Below are 19,861 nucleotides of genomic sequence, written 5' to 3'. Positions count from 1 at the left end.
TTAATATCCACACTGTAGGGTTCATCTCAATCTATTTTGCTGAACGTTCTTAGTGACATCAGTCAGATTTGCTGTTTCGCTTCTACGGATGCTAAGGTATGATACCGGCGATCCACCGCCGGCATTTTTTGTGGCGGAGCTGTCAGTATGAGCTAGCTCCCTAGACTCCCACTTGTCTGTAGTCAGCGGTGCGTGCTGTATGTGTGCCCGAGGGGTTTCCTTTTCGGTGACAAAGACTCAGCACCTCCACCTGCCTCTGGATGGACAGTACCAGGATGGAGGCCCGTTCTCTGGGAGCGTGCCTACCTTGCAAGTAAGATTTTTGGTGCAAGCAGATGAAGGTTTAGTCTGCTGGCAATATACGTTCCTAGAAGGTAACCGAAATACTACTTGACAGCAGTATCTCGAGTAGATTTCCATTATACTTCTAAAATAGCAGTTTTTAAATAGGTAAGGAAAAAAGTTGGCAAACCACTGGCTTGTAGCCAACACCCACCCCACCCTCAAGGATTCCCTTCCCCGGGGGAGAACAGCGTGGGGCTGGCAGAAAGCGATTTCAGTGCTTTTACCAGGTGTGATGTCGACCGCTTGTTTTGTGGGTGAGTGACTCCAAATCACAAGACAAGATTACGCGTGCGTCCTTCAGTCGCAGAGCCAGCACCGGCCCTGTGCCGAGCGTGCAGCGGAAGAAGTCCAGAGAGAGCGAGTTCACAGCTGAGAAAGCTTACTGATGGCTCGCTCTTCGTTAAGTTCCACCACAGTGAGCTTGAGAGCACGGTGTGAGGTCTGTAACGATGTGTGTGCTGGAAGGGGCAAAAGCTGGGCAGCGTCTGGGGCTGTAGCAACGGTGAACGTTCGGTGTGTTGGCCACATACGTAAGGCCACTGCGTTTCCTCTTTTCTAAAGCTATTGTGCAAGGTACAGGAATTTCATAACTGACGGCAGACGGAAATCCGCCAACCATTTGGCATATGACTAGTTGAATACTACCCAAAATACCAAGTTAAACCGCTAGACTGTTGTGATGTAAGAACCCATTTTATTGTCTCATAGAGTAGAAGAAAACCAAAACAGCAGCAGCAGCGTGATACAACATTTAAATTCAAAGTCATTGCTCCTGATCATATCCTTATTTCTGATGGCTTAACGGTGTGACAGAGGAAACTGGAAAAGGGGGAAGAGAGTCTTCTACTTAGAGGGTTTTTTTTCCCCCTGGAAGAGAGTCTTCTACCCAGATTTTTCTGCCCCCAATCTTCTCGTGAAGCATTAGATAAATAAGCAAAAAGTTGCTTAAGTTTTAATCCTTTCTTTAGCCAGTAGCTTTTAGAAAAGAAGACATGAAAAGCAGCGTCCTCCTGACTTTACATCTTTGTTTCCCTGAAGTTCTTTGACTTGCCTGAACAGTCAACTGGACCCACCTTCTCATTAAGCGTCTGGTATGAATCTGGGCCCCATATTGACCCAAGTTTGTCTTTGGCCACACGCAAGCAACTTGTTGCACAATCTGCAAAGCTCTAGGGAGGGCTCCCTACCTTGCTGTCTGCCCGGCTTCGGATGAGCGTTTCGGCAGCAGCTCCTCCAGCTGCACTGTTACCCCTCAGCTGCCTTAATCCCAGCTCTGGACTGCCAGAGGCGTCACTCGCACAGGTCCACGGCAGCGGAGACGCATCCCAAGTCAACGTACAGTAAGAAGAGATAAAACCATGTTGAGCCTCAGCTAACCTAATCTGTCTTTGCGATGGGCTGGCTGAATCCTCTCATTAAGGCTCTGGCAGTAGGTGGAAGTATTAGATTTGTGCAAACCCTTGCGACGGTTTTACTTTGAATGGAGGCTGCCCCGTATCTGCTTGGCTGCTCTCGGGAAAGGCAGTATAGACACAGTCTCAGCGCTGCGCCGAGCTCTCAAGCACCGAGAGCTCCAGCCCCGGGTTTGATGTGGACGCATGTGCCACGGTGCCCCACAGCAGAACGCAGACACGCAGCACTGGTCGGGACGGTGTCAGACCTCCTCAGCATCCATCAGGCTAGGTCGTATCAAAGGGAAGAGAAACCACAACACACTAAACCTTCTGGCACACCCCTCAGTTGTGGTAATTAGATCAGAGGAAAAAATAAGAGCAGTTATTTTGCAGGATGTAAAGGATTCCACTTCCCCGCAGAGGAGGGAAGTCCCCAGCGCGATGGGGAAGCACAACCTCTTTGACTAAGCAGCCACAGCACCTCAATGCGCCGCTAATGCCAACTTTCACCATTTTATGAGCAAACCACACTGTTGCCAAACCCATGACTTCTGTACCCAGTTCTCCATATTCCTCAGCCTCTGCTTCCCCTTGCACAGGAAGCAACATGCTCGCAGATGTTCCTACCCTGCGTCTGAACTACCCGCGAGCATACAAATCCACAAAGATAAAGCACGTGCTTTTCTCCCCCACCCTCTCCCATCTCTCCCCGACCATCAGCTGATTCGGGAGAGAACCACCGAGCCGGGGGTGAGGGGAGCAGGGAAGATGCACGCAAAAAACCCACAGGGCACGACAGACCACGAGTTGATACTGCTAGAAATAATTAATTTCAACATAATTTTATGTTCTAACACATTTGAATCTAAAAGAAATGCGCAATTGAGAGTAACTTGGTGCTTCAACCCTCTCCCAGACAAGCCCTGAGGTGCAGGAACCTGTCAGTACCAAAAATGGGGAAAACCAAGCCTCTTCTGGCATGCGGAAAGCACAAAGCAGAACCAGAGGGCTGCAGGTTTCTGTGCTGCTCTGCTTAGATTTATGCCTGAGATGTTATGCAGGTTTGCTTCTCAGCCTGAGAGGCATAGCTGTTTCCACGCTCATTTAAGAATCGGCAACGTGGAAAATAATGTGAATGGCAGACAGCAAATTTGCAGCAACGGTACTGATACCATCTGCAATTAGTCAAAGGGAATTACATCAAAGGAAAGTAGATTTGGGAAAGTGAAACGTGCCACTTCGATACTTACTCCTATGAGAAGAGTTCAAAGAACGAGCTGGTTTAGATCCCAAAGCACAGGATTTACCCACACAGAAGGAACAAACATCAGTAACAAGCGCTTAACAAACCCCCCCGACTTACCTGCACAGGAATGCTTAAAACTCACTTGTGGGCTCCTCCCACACAACCCAAACCCGTGTAAGGACGGCGGCGCTCACTCCTTGCCAAGACCTGCTGATGGAATATCAGAAAATGAAATCAGAAGTTTCTATAGAAGTCACGGCATTATTGCTATGTCTTTCTTTGCATTTCCACTCAAAGACACCGCTCAAATATAGCGGCCGTTAGACTTCAGACAACAGGGGCCCATTCTAGAGCTAATTTTTAACTGTCACTTAAACTCACAAATTATTAATTAGCTGCAAGACTGGATCAAAAAGCAGAGAGAATATTTATGTAAGACATCTAGCACAGCTGATAGACATGGCTGAGAGGAGTCACTGGCTTGATGTGCGAGGCGAGACAGTCCCCGGGAAGTTTCACTTAGCTAAAGGGGCGAAATAAGACAATCACCTCGGAAAGATTTCCTCAAGCGGTAAAGAAATGCGGGGCGTTCTTCCCTCTCCCTGCGCGGAGGCAGACGAGTGCATTTCCTGGTCATAAATATCTTATTTGTATAGCTATACAGATACGACTTACAGTTTTAATGCAGCACCCAAATCTTAAGCCCACCTTAATAAGAGAAGCTCTTTCGAGGTCTGGTCTCCTGAAGGCTGGTGCTCATCCTCTCTGGATTTGAGCAGGTCTTGCACAGGCTCAGCTCTCCTCCCTTAAATTACATTTCCAGCACAAAAAAACATCCCCTGCAGAGAGACAGTGAACATGTGGAAGAAGACCTGTCTCAGGAATTAAATCTCTTTATTGAGTCCCTGTGGGGAACCACGACCCCGCCTTGGTTCTGCTCTCAGCCGCGTTGTGTGTACTTTCCCTACTCACTCACACAGGCCTTTCTCGTCTGCTGCTCTGCCTCCACAACCCCCAAAATAAGAGGTTGCCTTCAAAAAAAAAAAAAAAAAAAAAAAAAAGAGCATAAATGAATACACAGAACACGTGCTGGATGAAACACACGTTAGAATAATGCCAGCACAGCGTGTCGGTAGAATAACCATTCTTGTACCGAAAAGTATTCTTTTTCACTTTGTCACTTCCAACCGTGACCTACTCTCGCAGCCAGCCGATGGGCCCCGTGCTCGAATATAGCTGCTCCATCTTCCCAAAGAGGGAACTGCAGACCGAGTTTCAAGAGCAGCAGAGCTGTATTTAGATGAAGGAAGGAAGGCTCATCGGGGAGAAATGGCTGTCTGCAGGGGGTCACCCCAAGTTGAAAGCAGGAGCAAGAATCTTTCCTGACATGTCCAAAACGCTCTTAATTTCCTGTCTCTTCTACTAAAGCAAGTTAGGATCTGTCTGAAGAATGGATGACTTCAGGGCAATTCCCAGAACCTGCCGGGCAGGAAAGTGCCCAGTCAGACTAGAAAGGGAGCACAACCAACCCTGGGGTTTTCCAGCCCCCTGGGACTGGACAGGGGAGCCTCTGGGCTACCCCAAGAGTTTCCAGTCACTGGCAGTGACGAAAGGCGGGGGGGGAATCAGTAGCAGAAAAAGCAGAGCAGAAGACAGAGCTCTACGCCTTGTGCAATCTGTTGACTTCCCTTCTGTTGGCAGCCCGAATCAAACTAGCTGCAAACAAAGAGCACATCTTTTGAGGCAGCACTACAAACACTGAGAAAATCTCCTGGGTTTTTTTTTTCCTCCTAGTTAAAGTGCGCAAAAGGTACGATTGCTCACTTTGCAGGAGCACTTCTGGCGCGCAAGACCTCGTATTCACACATAAGAGAGCCCAATACGAAACCCTCCCCATCTTAGGAAACACACCCCACAACATATCACTTTACGGGAGTAAATCAGTTTTAAAACCCTGTGGTCACGCCTGGTGCTTCCAGACCTTCCCTGCGAGGCTCAGGCAGGAGCGAAGCCAGCAGATATCTTGGGACGACACCGTCCACAGCGTCTAAGCGTTAAAACAAGCAACTTCCACCTTCTATTTTCCCCTCAGCAATGGGCTGAGCAGTTGCTGGTACCGGCACGATGGGGAAAACTTTACAGATTTCACCAGGGAGAAGCATCTCCGGCGCAAGCCTCCTCCGCCAGCCTTGCGAAGGGGAGCGGGGCCGGCCCGTTCCCGGGGGCGTCCCAGCACACACCCCGCTCCCGGCACTACAAAAGGCGGTGGCGGCAGCAGGTACCAGCAGGGGAGCAGCGCCCAGTAGAGCGGGTAAAAAGCAGGGTAAGAGGGACGCGGAGGGTCGCTGGAAGTACGAGGGAGCTGTTCGCTGTCTTCCAGCCTTAAATCTGCAATGCTTTTAACGCCCTGGGGGCTTGCTTACCTCTGTGGTGCAGCAGCTCCCGGCTGCAGGTTATTCCTGCTCGGTGCGAGGCGCGAGTTAGGGATGCGGGGTGGTCTGGTGGTGGGGTCCTGCTGGCAGCGGAGAGCCCAGGGGACAGAGCTGGAACGTCGTTGGGGTCCCTTCTCTTCAGTTAAACTTGATGGTCCAAGTCTGGTGGGTGGCAAAGGGGACTATGATAACACCAGGTTGCTCACCTGGAGGTCTGCACCCGCGTTTTCGGGTAATAAATACAAGACATGGACCATAGGTGTCAGGAAACTAGTGACAGACGGACCCGGGGCAGGAGAGGAGCTCGGCAGTGATGCTACAGAGCAATGGGAAGTCTCCAAAGATGAACGATACGCAGGCAGTGACCTCTCCTGGTGCAGGCTGCCTCATACAAGCCTCTGAAATTGTACTTCAAAGCAAACTTAGTCTTTTCCTTACTCCGACAGGTAAGGCTAAATAAATGGCCACTGGTAAATTCCTGGCAGAGAGCAAACCACCAAGGGGATGGGATCACAAGAAGATAGGTGATCACACAGTTACATGGAGCTCCCTGCCACGGTACTCTTGAAGACGCTACTTAAGTGGCTGAACAGGTTTGGGACGGGTCAGACTTACCTGGTTGTTGGGCGCCAGGACGAGAGACGTAAAACCCGAGTCCCAAGCAGCGGTTACAAAAGTGCATTTCAGATTATGCAGCGGAAAGATGCTATTGCCAAGGCTGCTCGCTACCTGCCCGGGGTGGGGGGGGAAGGGAATAAAAAAAATATTTAAAAAAATCATTCAGACTACATCTACAACGACCTGAAATGAATAGCGCGCTCCTTCAAATCGTCCTCCGACACCATCTTTTAGCATTGCCTCTCGCAAATAATAATGAAGCAAGATGTATTTTTTATGTAGATGAAAAGGGATTCATAGATACAACTAATGAAACAGTTTCTGTACTTGCGAGTGAACTAGGATTATTTTTTCCAAGGGTATTCATTAACACAGAGCATATTATAATGATGGATTTTACATTTCTTTTCTCCAGGATGAGGATCCTTACTGGAAGCCTTCATTTCTACTTCATTTCTTTCTTATTCAGTAGAGCAAATGGATTCCTAACTCCGAGAACACCTACAGCCTATGCCTTCCCGTTTTATAACTATTCCTATTTAAACCTCTCTTCTGTATCAGAAGCACAAGCTCCAAAAACGGCAAGAGCTCTCAATTTCTCACATAACGTAGTTGAAAAAATAACCAAGAGAGACTTGGAAGGCTTTGACACGCTGGAAGTTTTAGACCTTTCCTACAATCAGATTAAGGACATTGAACCTGGTGCGTTTGAGAGGCTGCTCAGCCTTGTTTCCGTGAATTTATCATTTAATGCTAAGAAACTTCTTGTATCGGGTCTTCCGCCCCACCTGAAGCTCTTACCCACTAGCAAAGCCTCAGGGTCTTTACAGCTTTGTAGGTATTTTGACGGATCACCAGAGGCTGCTCTGGAGCCTTCTGCATCCACCGAGGAGCTGCCACATTCGGGAGGTCCATCTGTCCCGCAAAATGTCAATCTGAGGCTCAGACGAAGCACAGAGAATCTTCTTCGAAGAGCAGAGAAGAATGTAACCGTCTCTCCAACAGCCACGTTAAGGCCTAATTTCTGCGGAGCACCAATAAATGGGATACTCGACCTGTCAAACAGCAAACTCTCTGAGGAAGAGCTGACATTAAAACTGGATCCGGATCTCTGCCAGGCTCAGCTGGACAGTATTTTGGAGCTTGACATTAGTCACAGTGACCTGGAAATGGATCTTCTATCGCTGTTCGTCCTGTTTTTGCCAATGAAAAATGTGCAGTCCATCGATGCCAGTTACAACAAATTAACAATTAACGCTCTGGACGCCGAGGCGATCTGTAGCTTCCCATTCAGCAAGCTTTTGTTTTTAAATATTAGCAACAATCCCATAAACAGCTTGGATACGCTGTGTCTCCCTTCAACCATCAAGGTAATCGATTTGTCTTTCACAAACATAAGTCAAATACCCCAAAATTTTGCTAAAAAAATGTTTAACTTAGAAAACATGTATGTTCAAGGAAATCACTTCATATATACTGTACGTCCAGAAATCACTAATGCAGTTCCAAAGTTTCCCCCCGGAACTGTATGTATTAATGCCATTTCATTTGTCAGAAACCAGGCTGGTACACCCATCGAAAGCCTTCCGAAGAAAGTAAAACGCCTGAAAATGTCCAACTGCTCCATTGTAGAACTGCCAGAATGGTTTGCTGACACAGTGGAAGAATTATTATTTTTGGATCTCAGAAGCAACCGGATTTCTGTGCTTCCTGACTTACCCACCTCCCTGAAGCATCTCGACATAAGCAACAGCGATATTAAAATAATACCCCCTAATTTTAAATCCGTCTCCAACTTAACAATATTTAGTATTCAAAATAACAAAATTGTGGATATGCATCCTGAGTATTTCCCATTGACTTTAACAAAATGTGATATTAGTAAAAATAAGTTGAACACGTTGTCATTAACTGACGCCCTGGAGAAACTCGAATATCTTAATGTTTCTGGAAACCTAATCACCAGACTGGAACCCACCAGCCACCTTTCTGCGCTTGCTAATCTGGACAGTAGTCACAACCTGATTTCAGAACTCCCTGATCACTTTGGGAAATCTCTTCCAACGCTGAAATATTTTAATTTATCAGGGAATAAGATCTCCTTTCTACAGCGTGGCGCTCTCCCAGGTTCTCTGGTCGAGTTAGACATTAGTGACAACGCCATTACTACCATAGTGGAGGACACTTTCGGCCAGTTAACAAGTTTGAGCGTTTTGACTGTTCAAGGTAAACATTTTTTTTGTAACTGTGACTTGTACTGGTTTGTGAACACGTATATCCACAACCCACATTTGCAGATAAACGGCAAAGGAAATCTCAGGTGCAGCTTCCCACCAGACAGAAGGGGCTCGCTGGTGGAGAGCAGTAACCTCACGCTTCTGCGCTGCTCCCTGGGCATCCAGATGGCTATTACAGCTTGCGCTGCCATCCTGGTTGTTTTGCTGTTAACAGGCTTATGCTGGCGGTTCGATGGGCTGTGGTACGTGCGAATGGGTTGGTACTGGTGTATGGCGAAGAGGAAGCAGTACGAGAAGAGGCCAGAAGACAAGCTCTTTGATGCCTTCGTTTCGTACAGCGAACAAGATGCAAACTGGACGAAAGAGAATCTGCTGGAAAAACTGGAAACTGACGGATTCAAGATATGTTACCACGAGAGGGATTTCAAACCGGGGCATCCTGTATTTGGTAACATTTTTTACTGCATAGAGAACAGCCATAAAGTCCTTTTTGTTCTCTCTCCCAGTTTTGTAAACAGCTGCTGGTGTCAGTATGAACTGTATTTTGCTGAACATCGGGTCCTGAATGAAAATCAGGATTCCCTCATCATGATTGTGCTGGAAGACCTCCCGCCCAACAGCGTGCCGCAGAAGTTCAGCAAACTCAGGAAATTGCTGAAAAGAAAAACCTACTTAAAGTGGAGCCCTGAGGAACACAAACAGAAAATGTTCTGGCATCAGCTAGCAGCTGTCTTAAAAACAACCAACAAACCACTTGTGAGAGCAGAAAATGGATCCGCCCGGGATACGTATGAGATGGAATGAGATACAAGAACGTGTAAAGGTTGTGCCTGGCAAGTCTGCGGTCAAATAAAAGCGTTTCTGTGTTTACCTCCTGCAAAGGCTGCTGTGTTGCAATGGGGGTTTGTCTCGGATCAGTCCCAGGAGAGGTTACGAGGGGGTTTGTAGCATGCGCGTTACCCCATCTGACGGAAGAACCCGTTATCCAAAGGGCTGAGACCCGAGCGCTGATGAACAGCCTTTTCTTCCCGGGTGCTTGATTTTCTTCAGCTATTTCCAGCATTTCTTAAAATGCTGTGGATGTCACCTGAAAGGAAGAACAGCTCGAGTCACACTGCATGTCCTAACTGTCTTTTTGAGATTATTGCAGAAATAATGAAAAGCGATGTCATTTGAAGGTAAAGTTGTAGTTCAGATTCTCAGTTCTAGTACAGCTTAAGATGGGAACACAGAGTGTGTACGTGTAAGACAGACACAAACCGTGACACTACACTGGTATCACTTTCCTTCTGTGGTTCAGCGAGAAAAGATTAAAGACTGACTCAATGCAGCCATCCGAGAGATGCAATTGCAAATCCACACTGCTGCATCATTTGGTTTAAGTAACTGGTGGAAGAGATCAGACCTTAAAACCTTTTATAATTACAGTTTAACGTATACAACCAGACAATCAAAAAAGAGCCAGCTGAGCATGCCAGTCTCTACTGTTAAATATTTGGTCTGGGCTTTATTTAAATGCTGTTATCACAAACCTCTGAAGAATAAGCAAGAAAGTTCTGTAAAATATTATTTAGACTTAGGAAAGTTTCGCTTGACACAAGCAGCCTGACCCATTTCAAATGAATTCAGCGCTCCCTCTGCATAGTCCTTGTCATCACCTAATGCTACGTAATAATTTTATTTATTGTATTTGGAAAAAAAGAAGAAAATTCAGCTGATCTAACATCCACTTTCAAGAAAAATCCACAGACTGTGACACTAAATAAATACCAGGTGAGAACAAATCATTTAACGTAGCACAATCCGGACTCGCTCACAAGATGAGCAAACCCAAATGACTCTAGCAGCAGAAGACCACAGACCCAGGAATGCAGAATGTCAATGTACAACAGAGGGGACAGCACATTTGAAACACATACTCTGAAAGGGAATTAGCTCTGCTGTGACAAAGACAGACCAATACCATCCTATTTGCTGCCAAAAGGGGAAACGCAAAACAAACATAAAGAGACATCAGCAAATACAGCAGCTCTTCCACAACGTACTTTGAAAAGGAAAAGATCCAGCTGGAGCAGTACGTGGTTTTCGCCCTCCTTGTGCTGCTTCCTAGTAAAAAGGAAAAACCCCACGTTGCAGCACGTAGCACGTTTGACTCTTGGAACCATGGTTCAGGGACAGCTTTTGTAACGAATGAAAGCGTTTTTCTAATACTAAACATAAACCCATTTTAAATAGGAATTGACGCTGACCTGTTGTCAGCACTTATTAGCACGTAATAAATGACATTTTAAAGTCAATTTGCCAGTACTGATTAAACTTAAGGATACTGTACTTGGTACATCCATGAAGCGCAGTGCTTGAAGTTGACAATAACCAAACTGCTATTCAAATCAAAGAAATCTGCATCAATTGCACCGCAGGACAGAACCAGTGCTCACAAACCCCAGAAGTGCTTTGAAATTGCCTCCTTCCCCTTCGTCCCACAGTGCCGATTCTCCAGTTTTCCACCAGCGCAAATTATGAGATACGGAGTAGGACTTACCCTGCTCTAACATCTCCATTTACGGAGAGAGATCTCTGTACTCTGTGCAAACTCACCCTTCCCCGAGAAGCGTGAGGAGTCATGTACGCCGACTGTCGTGAAAAACAGAATTATTTCCCTGTTCTTTAACTTGCTGTCAGCCTGGCAGCCAGTGAGCTGGTGAGAGAGGGAGCTGGGACCTTTTTTCCTGCTATGTGCAGCACGAGCAAAATTCCTTACCAGCGCTCGGTGGCAGGACCATTTATGTAATGCTCCATCCACCTGTGGCGTCGGTGCAAATACACTCCTCTTAAATACTTAAAAAAAAAAACCTAAACAAACATTCAAAACAGACAGAAGGCCAACCTAGAAAATGCCCATAGGACTCCACCTTAACCCCTGCAAGACTGTTCTACCATTTTAAGATATCACACCACCCCGCTTCTCTCCGTTTCCATCGTGAACATCTCACGTTGCTCTCTCTAGCCCTGCTTCGCTGCCTCGTGGAAGAAGGTGAAGAGAGATAATGGTGCGGGTAAGCACAGCCCTGGCGGTTCAGAAGTCCCTTTACTTTCCCTGTGCTGCAGGTGGAGGGGTACTGAAGACTATACGGGGGATAGTTTTCACAGCTTTCCTAACAAGTGACAAATTATATACCTAAACCATACATACCATAAAATACCACAAGATACCACATAATTATTAGGCACTGATCCTTCTTGACTATCGTCTGTCCAATTTTTGCACCTTGCTCTCCCCAGCTTGTTAAAGCCTTACTGCTAAGGCAGACTGGCTCTGTGACTTGGGAAAAAACCATACGCTGCCTTACAGAAATCTCTCTAATCTCTAGTCTAAAAAGTTCTGAGGTGGTGCCCAACTGTTGAACATTCTTTAGCAACTTTTTGAGGTTGTGTAGATATCATTTAAAGTTATTTGGCATTACGAGCTTTCAATTTTCATATGTAAAGGACAAAAAAAAAAACCCCACACCCAATACTGCAGGCCAAGAGCTGAAAAAGTCAACTCTATCACCATAAAGCAAGACCTGTGACTTGAAAAAGCTTGTGAATTATAAAAATCTTTCAAATACTTTTGTTCCAAGTAAACAACCTGAAGTCACTTGTTAGTGAGACCAGCCCCATGCAATTCATCAGCTCTTTTTCTAATCAGCTTCTCTATGCTCTCCTTGAGGCTGCCCCTTATTTCATGAGATACCCTGGTCAAACTGTTAGCAATACACCTGACACCGCAAACGCAGACTTTCAATAATAAAGCAGAAACAGCCCTCGGGCCAAATACCATGACAGCGGCCAACACCAGCAACTTCAAAAGAAGCTGAAAAGCACACTGAAAACATACGTTGGATAACCTGTTCCACCAGGATGGGTTCATCCTAACCCCAGAAACCAAAGACTGCTTTAGTTCCTGGAGTATAAAATTTTACATATATTCTAAAACGTGTTGGCATTAACCGTCAGGCTCCCGATATTCGTATTACCCACGTGAAATACCTGTTAAGCCTCCCCCGTTTTTTCTAAACAGTTCTGCAGCGATGAGGTCCACAGCGTAGGTGCAGGCAGTAAGGAGAGCACAGCACCTTATGAGTCTGGGATTTGCCGCCTTTCATATTCGTGAGATGCTTTCTTGTTCTTGTGTTACGGACCGCACTAACTACAGACCTACTTTTTCTAAACCATTCAGTATTCACAGACTTTTATTGCTTACTCTCTTACCCCTCTCCTCTCTTCACATGCATTTTCCATCTCCTTCGTCCAGCACTCTGTTGCTTCCCCTCTCAATTAGATTGCTGCTTTTTCATCCTCGCAGTCACGCTTTACTGGTTCTGTGCTCAGCAGAAGAGGGTTCTGATACAAGGGGGCTAAAGGAAAAAAGAAAAGTTATACTCCAGAAGAGTCTAAAACAACTCTTTTATCATATGATAATTGATTGCTTCAGTTTACGATTCACTTCAAAGAAATTGTACCTACGTATTTTCAAAATCCAATCTCTATTTACTACAGCCGTAAACCTCCCCCAAAAGTTATTTAGCACAACTGACAACTTAAATCAGATTTTGATTCTACTGCAGATTAACAGGCGTTGCACTTTCCTATCTGACACTATAAACACATTGGTTGTATTAAGAATACGACTGGCACCAGGGGTTAACAGAAGAGCAATATACAAAGTGCTTTAAAGGGACTTCAGTTCTTCTGTCTTAACAATACATCATGTAGAGGCAATAAAACCTCCTTCTGTCCTAAAGCTGTACCCTTCTTGCTTTGCTCCCACGTGAATACTCGATGCACATTACTTTTATGAAGAAGGCGCGAGGGATTTAACCTTCTATCACGTGATGAAGTTCACGTGATCCAAACCAAACGCACAGCAGGAGTCGTACATACGTGCAGCAAACCCCAGAAGTGGTCAGTGTTAAAACCAGCCCTAATGCCTATCTTCAACTCCCTTGAGGTACATACAGGACCCCATCTTGCAACCACTTTTGGGGTCCTGCCCTATACTCCTTACGATCTGAAACTGTAACTGCTGCCAAGAACGTATAGTTTGAGACAAAACGACAGGATCCCACGTATTTTTCCCCTCCAAATCAGTACACTTTGTTCTAAAGCGAAATGCAAAGACAGAAAAACCAAACAAGACTGATCTTTCAGTTATCTTTTATAATTACTTTAGAAAGAACCATGTTATTCATTTATAGAGAAAAATCTGGGCAGGGAGAGAAGACTTATGGAAATAAATTCAATTTTACATTGTATTAGAAAGTTGTTCACATCCATTTTATTGCAAGAAAGCTGTCTTGAATTATTCAAAATTAATTAAAATCCAGAGTGTTAAACAAAGAACAGTGTTCATAATGTAATAGTCTTCCAGGAAAATCTTGAAAATAGTTTAGTTAAATAGCCTAAACCAACAACAACTCACACATGGCAATCATGTGAATGTTTTTTGTTTCTAAAATAACAAATCATCTTTCCATCACTGTAATTTTGCTAAAGATGTGGCATTTTCCTACAATGAGGCACCAAAAGTCTGTGGCACGATTATTTCGGAGATATGAAGGCTCTGCTGAAGTCCACAGAAGTTGAAAAGGTGATTGCTTGTTTTGAAAAGATCCGGCCACTTAAAGCGGTAATTGTCAGGAATTTAAATATCTCCAAATCATTCCGTTTCGTAAGGAATTTCCACAACACGTGACACAACACAAATGGTCGGATTTATAAAAAAATATTTAACTTCTGTTATTTGCTCGCTGTGTAGACCAACAGATAAAGTTTATAAGTAGACAGATTATTCATCTTTAAATCAAACTGATGTTAGACTTCTTAAGAAAACCTCAAAAACTTGTAGTCTTCTTGTTACGTGGTCATTCTGTTTTTAAAAACGCTAATAGCTGTCAGTTCTACCTGTCAGGAATATCACAGCCGAATCCCCCCCCAATTCCCGCTTTTATACAAACTCATACACAAAAAAAGCAACCAGTAGCACTACTCCTTGCGTAACAGTTTACGAATTAGAAAGTTCCAGAGGTGACTGCATTACTAATAGTGTATCAGTACTATAATATTGCAATATTCATCTTCATCCTCAAGTAAAACCTATTATTAGGTATTGCACGGTTATTTCTATCAGATATAAAATACTTCTCCAAATATATTATTTTGGGATACATAACGCCACCACTGATCCTTAAAATAAATGTACAGAGAAAATTAATATACACATATGCACTTCAGAGGTTTATTACAGTGCCACAACACTTCTCAAAAGTCCTTCCCCGGTGGCAATATAATGCTGTTTATAAAATGCCTTGTCCTGCTTTAGGAAGCCGAGACTGAAATCCTAAACTTCAGTTGAAGTTCATGGAAATTTTGCCATTTACTTCAACGGAGCCAGGATTTCACCCTGTGAATAGAAAGGACTTTTGTTATTACTGACACTTGCTACAATAAAATACCACCGATTCTTTCAACCTTCTGCAGTGGGAAAAGTTTGAATTTAAGTATCGTAATACCAAGCATCCTCCCAATTCTTCCTTCTTGAAAATACGGCAAGTATGCAATTTAAGAGGTAATACTTCTGGCGCAGCCTCAGATTGTTCTCCGAGATATTCTGCCTCGTGACGTAACGAATCACATACTTATAGTGCTTTTTTTTTTTCACTTGTCCAGCAGTAAAATTTAGTAACAAAACCACCCCCATGTAACAATTCCAAACACAAATCTAAAATACCACCCTTTTTGACTTGCCGCAGAAATTCAAGAAAGCGTCACGGAAGTAATATCCCAGTATTCACTTCAAAGGCAAATAGCTGGATATTAACATTAGCGGCGTTTTTCTTAATCGGCAGCAGTATCATATCATTGAGTTCAGAATCATCATTAACAAAGGCAAAGAAGGGGACTCACTAGATCCACACCCTTTCCTAAGGTTACACCGAGGGCACTGGTATCTGCTTAGTCGAAGCACTGTCATAGTCTCGCACCAAGTCGTTGGTGGTGTGATAATGCATGGCAATGTAGGATTTGGCAAACCCGAAAGCTGAGTTTACCGGCTGTAAGCTATTGGGGGTGCTCACTTCCTGGGAAGGGCTGCTGTTATAGATACTGTAATAGGGCTCGATTCGGGTGTTCATGGGGGTCGAGCTGCTCTGTGCATAGTGCTGATGCCCGACAGAAGCCTTGGGACTCAGCACGCTTTCCTTGGAGTGACTAGGGCCGCAGGCTTGGTCCACAAACTTTTTCTGAGGTTTTGGAGACAACATGTATGCTGAATTGGTCTCGTGGTGGGATGACTTGTTCCTGTTGACTTCCAGGCTGCCTTTGCCCACGGCCCGAAGCCTTGTCTTCTGCTTGCAGCAGAAAAAGACAAGGGCTACGTACTGCAGGCACCAGAGGACTCGTCTCCGAAGTCCGGCACTGTTGCGGGAATATATAAAAGGATTTAATCCAGATTTGAAAAAAATGAGGGTAAACCCACACAGCTCGAACTGGTAGAGAACGAAGCCACCGCTGCTGGACAGCATGTCCTGCACCAAAGAGATGCCCAGGGGCAGACAGCAAACCAAGACGGAAAGCACGATGACGACGCAGGTCACCACCGCCCTGGAGTCTTTGGCCGTGGACAGGTTGACTGCCGACACCAGCTGGAGCCGACCGGCAGCGGTAGCCGGCGGCTGGCCAAGGTGCTTGGTGTAGCCGTGCGTCTGGATGTGCTGCGGCTTGCTGTAGCTCTGGTTCCTGTACAAGGCGGGCACGGCGCTCTGCACACCCTCCCCAGCCCCGGTGGCCGGGGGCCCCACGAAAGGCTGTGGTCTGGAGGTGTCCACGGCCGCCACGGGCGGGCACTTCCTCACCTGGGCATTCCTCCGCAGGGCCTGGGCAATCATGACATAGGAGACGGACACCACGGCCACGCAGCAGATGAAGTCGGTGACATAGAGGTAGAGGATGATCTTCCCCTCGCCGCTGGCGAAGCTGGACATGGGCAGGCAGAGGTGGGAGCCATGGGTTTTCAGTGTGGCCAGGGTAGCCAGGGTGAAGCTGGTGGCCCACAGGAGCAGGGTGAGGAGGAGGGTGCAGGGGAAGGAAGCAGCGCGGTGCGGCTGCTTCCCCAGCACCATGCGCAGCCGGTGCAGGGCGATGACTGCCACCGTCTTGAGCGACATGATGATGAAGCCGGAGCTGGTGAGGTGGAAGGTGAAGCAGAAGGCGGCCGGGACACCTCGGGCCGTGTCAAAGAAGAGGACGAAGGCGAACATGGGGGCGGCCACCCCACAGATAAAGAGATCGCAGAAGGAGAGGTTGAGGATCATGAAGTCGAAGTTGGTCCTGAATTTCCTGAGGGCCGGGTCGAAGAAGGACAGGAGGACGATGAGGTTGCCGTAGGAGCCCAGGCAGAAGACCAGGGCCAGCAAGGAGGCGCAGGCCGCCAGGGTGGCGGCGTGTGTCCCCTCCCGCAGCTCCCCGGGGCCGCCGCCCGCGCTGCCGTTCCCGCCCAGCGGCAGCAGCGGCGCCAGCGAGGCGCCGGGGGGCTCCTCCTCGCCCCCCGCCGGCAGCCGCCCCGACGCGTTCATCTCCACCCGCCGCCTCACCGCGGCTGCGGCCGAGGCGGGCCCGCGGCGGGGGCGGCCCGCCCGCCGCCCCTCAGCACGCACGCGGCCGCGCCGCCGCCGCCGCCGCTGCTCCCTCAGGGCTGCCCCCGCCATGGCGCCGCCCGCCCCGCCATGGCGCCCGCCCGCCCGCGGGAGCCGCCCGCCGCAGCAGCGGCCGCCGCGCCCGGGCCCGGCCCCTTCCCCGCTCGGCGCGGGCGCCGGAGCCCCGCAGGCGCCTGCCGCCCCGCTACCCCCGCCGCGGCGCTGGCGGGCGGCGGGGCCGGGGCTGCGCGGCGGCGGCTGAAGTCACGGCCGAGGTGTGGCCGCGGGGACAGGGCCCGCCCGGCACCCCTGCGCCTGCAGGGACAGACCCACACCCCAGCGCGGGCGCAGCCTCCGGGCAAGAGCTGCCGTGGGAAAAGGTGTTTGCTAGGGCACGCAGTGGCGGGGTGCTGCAGGGTGGGGCGCTGCCCCCCCCCCCCCCCCCCCCGGCTTCCTAAATGACCTCTGGGGGGGCACCTGGGTTTCCAGCTCGGCAAGAAGTAGTGGCACAAACCCTAACTTCCAGCTGCACACGCTTACGGTTCGGTTTTGATCCATTCCTTCCTACAGTTCCCACCAAGTCTCTCCCCATTAACTTCCATCGGCTGTCAGTGTCCCAGACCCTGTCCAGCCTCATACAGAAGTACCATCAGTAGCTGTTCCTGCTCCATGGGGCACCCACGGCACCAGCCAAGCGACAGGGAGGGCAAAGCTGGCTGCATGGCCAGGGACACCGCGGAGGCTTACCCCTGAAGCTTTCATGAAGCAGAGAAGTCAGGTAAGATAAGACAGCTGGAGGTTTTGCTACAAGTCATGTCACAGCCGTGCCCTTACCAGGATACCAAGCCAACAGCTGAGCAGTCAAGGCTGGGAGGTTCCTCCACATTGATTTAACACCAACAAAACACATGCCCCAGACCAAAACCTGATGATGATCAAAATTTAAGGCAGTTTTGCACACTGCTTCTTCCCCTGCTTGCACCTTTGCGTTGCGCCCTCGTGCAAACTCAGCAGGGTAGAGAAGCACCTAAGGCAAAGGGTCTTCTGTATTCCCATTTTTTGGGGGGAAGCTGTATTACTTCTTTATCTGTTTACCGCCAACTACTACTATCACAAATACAGTAACTGTCATTTAAAGTGATGGAGAGTGTTGGATGTCTGAGCACTTAAAGGGATCGTTTTGAAATACTTACGCAGGCTTGACAATCAGGAAACGCTCAGCGCACGTTCTCCGAGCCAGCACAGGCTGTCAAAGGCAGACAAAACCGAGGGACCTCAATGTCAGGCACTGGAAATGCAGTTGGAAGAGATGAAAGTCCAGCCAGGCAAGGCACAAAAGTGCTATGAAAATACAGCAGACCCAGTACTTGCTACTTACACATGGGCACTTGTCTTGGACTGTACATTTCTACATACACTCATTATATATACACACACATTAATCTGTATAGCATCTTAATAATCTTCCCCTACCCCCAGCAATCGTGCGGAAGCATAGTGGTGCTTCGTAGAAGCATCAAGACAGTGACAAGAGTGCTAGGCTGACATCTGAAAGCTTGTCAGTGCTACTTGCTCGTTTGTTCTTCAACGCATTTCTTTCTGAAACTAAGAGCAATTTTTTTAGTAAACCTATGACTCACAACAGCAGCCCGGCCTATGAGCCTTACATGCTAGACACACTTCCAGCTGGCAATCAGTCCAGATTTGTTGTCGGGGTCTGTGGCAGGGAAGTGCCAGCAGCCATCAGAGCAGGCTGCAACAGTGCCTTGGAACCTGGGCACCTAGGTCAGGCGCGTTTGGCCTTGCTTTTGTTCTTAAACTAGTTGCATACAGGGGGGAGAAGGTCCAAAAACCAAAACATGATGTCCATGGTTTCCTGTGGCTTCAAGCTGTGTTCTCTCTCAGCTTGGCTGTCACTTGTATTTCCACTCTTGCTTCTATTTTTGTTCTCCAAGTCATGGTTAATTTGAATTCTGTGGGTGAATCCTGGCCCTATTGAGTACGAGTTGTTTTTTCATTGACAAGCTGGGATCTCCCTCCTGGAATTTTCTTATTTATAAACATCAGAGCGCACTGAACGGCGTGCTTAAACAAGACTGACAAAATATCAGCCTAACGCAAGAGTGAATTACTTCAAAAGTGATTAATGCTGAGGAAACAGTGATGATTGTTCTCTTCACATGAAACTAATGCGCACACAATATCCACATCCTTTCGGAGCAGGTAACGCACCGCACTTCAGCTGTAAGCAAGACACTGCATAAAAACTGACCTTAGTTTCACACTACGTCTAATCCCCCAGTCCACATTAGGCTATGACAACAACTGTGGTGTCACTTACCAAAAACATAGGAGTATTAACACATTTTGCAGCACAAGAGTCCTTTAAAAAGTTGGGAAGGTCTACATAATTCCAGGTGTTATTTGGCCAAATGCTCAGCCTTGGATGACCACAGTTAAGACTTCTTAATTTCCCCATAGTTGCTAGATTAGCGGGTGGAAGCACACATACAGAAATAAGGCTGCACATGCCTAATGGGATTGTTTTTAGCAAGCTCATGGGGTTTAAAGGAGTGAGCAAGACTGAGACTCTGATCTCTTACGTGCTTTTGAAACCTCTACCTGAGATGCTGAGAAATGGATTTAGGAGTCAAAACTGTTAAGACTTGGGCCTTACAGAGTGTTAAATATTTTAGAACTAATTATGTGCAAAATAGCAAAAGAAAACTCCGCATTTTCTAGTAGTAATAGGTTTAGATAGTCACTCATTTCATTAATGCAGTTTAGCAGGCCCATGAAAATCAAAACGAAACACCCTTGCTCAAGACGCTTTACCGCTCTACAGTTATGAACTGTAGTTTGAAATGAAGGAAAATGTGTTCCTCGTTACAGCCTGCAAGCCTCAAACATTTTG

General features: G+C 47.2%; 2 protein-coding genes across 2 annotated transcripts; one reads left to right on the top strand and one right to left on the bottom strand.

The window, feature by feature from the left end:
* Nucleotides 1-6,451: 6,451 nt before the first annotated feature.
* Nucleotides 6,452-9,144, top strand: LOC143159126 (toll-like receptor 2). Its single transcript, XM_076335598.1, has one exon. The coding sequence runs from the start codon at nucleotides 6,452-6,454 to the stop codon at nucleotides 9,074-9,076; it is 2,625 nt and encodes an 874-aa protein (XP_076191713.1). The 3' UTR covers nucleotides 9,077-9,144.
* A 4,420-nt stretch (nucleotides 9,145-13,564) lies between these two features.
* Nucleotides 13,565-16,887, bottom strand: GPR75 (G protein-coupled receptor 75). Its single transcript, XM_076335216.1, has one exon. The coding sequence runs from the start codon at nucleotides 16,885-16,887 to the stop codon at nucleotides 15,244-15,246; it is 1,644 nt and encodes a 547-aa protein (XP_076191331.1). The 3' UTR covers nucleotides 13,565-15,243.
* Nucleotides 16,888-19,861: the final 2,974 nt, after the last annotated feature.

Source organism: Aptenodytes patagonicus, chromosome 3, assembly GCF_965638725.1.
Source record: "Aptenodytes patagonicus chromosome 3, bAptPat1.pri.cur, whole genome shotgun sequence".
Lineage (NCBI taxonomy): Eukaryota > Metazoa > Chordata > Aves > Sphenisciformes > Spheniscidae > Aptenodytes > Aptenodytes patagonicus.
Note: the sequence above shows the minus strand (reverse complement) of the source record. Positions and strands in the feature narration are given on the sequence as shown.

Bases quoted from the DNA above. Each gene is read 5' to 3' on its own strand.
- GPR75 (XM_076335216.1), bottom strand. From the start codon at position 16,887: ATGAACGCGTCGGGGCGGCTGCCGGCGGGGGGCGAGGAGGAGCCCCCC.
- LOC143159126 (XM_076335598.1), top strand. From the start codon at position 6,452: ATGAGGATCCTTACTGGAAGCCTTCATTTCTACTTCATTTCTTTCTTA.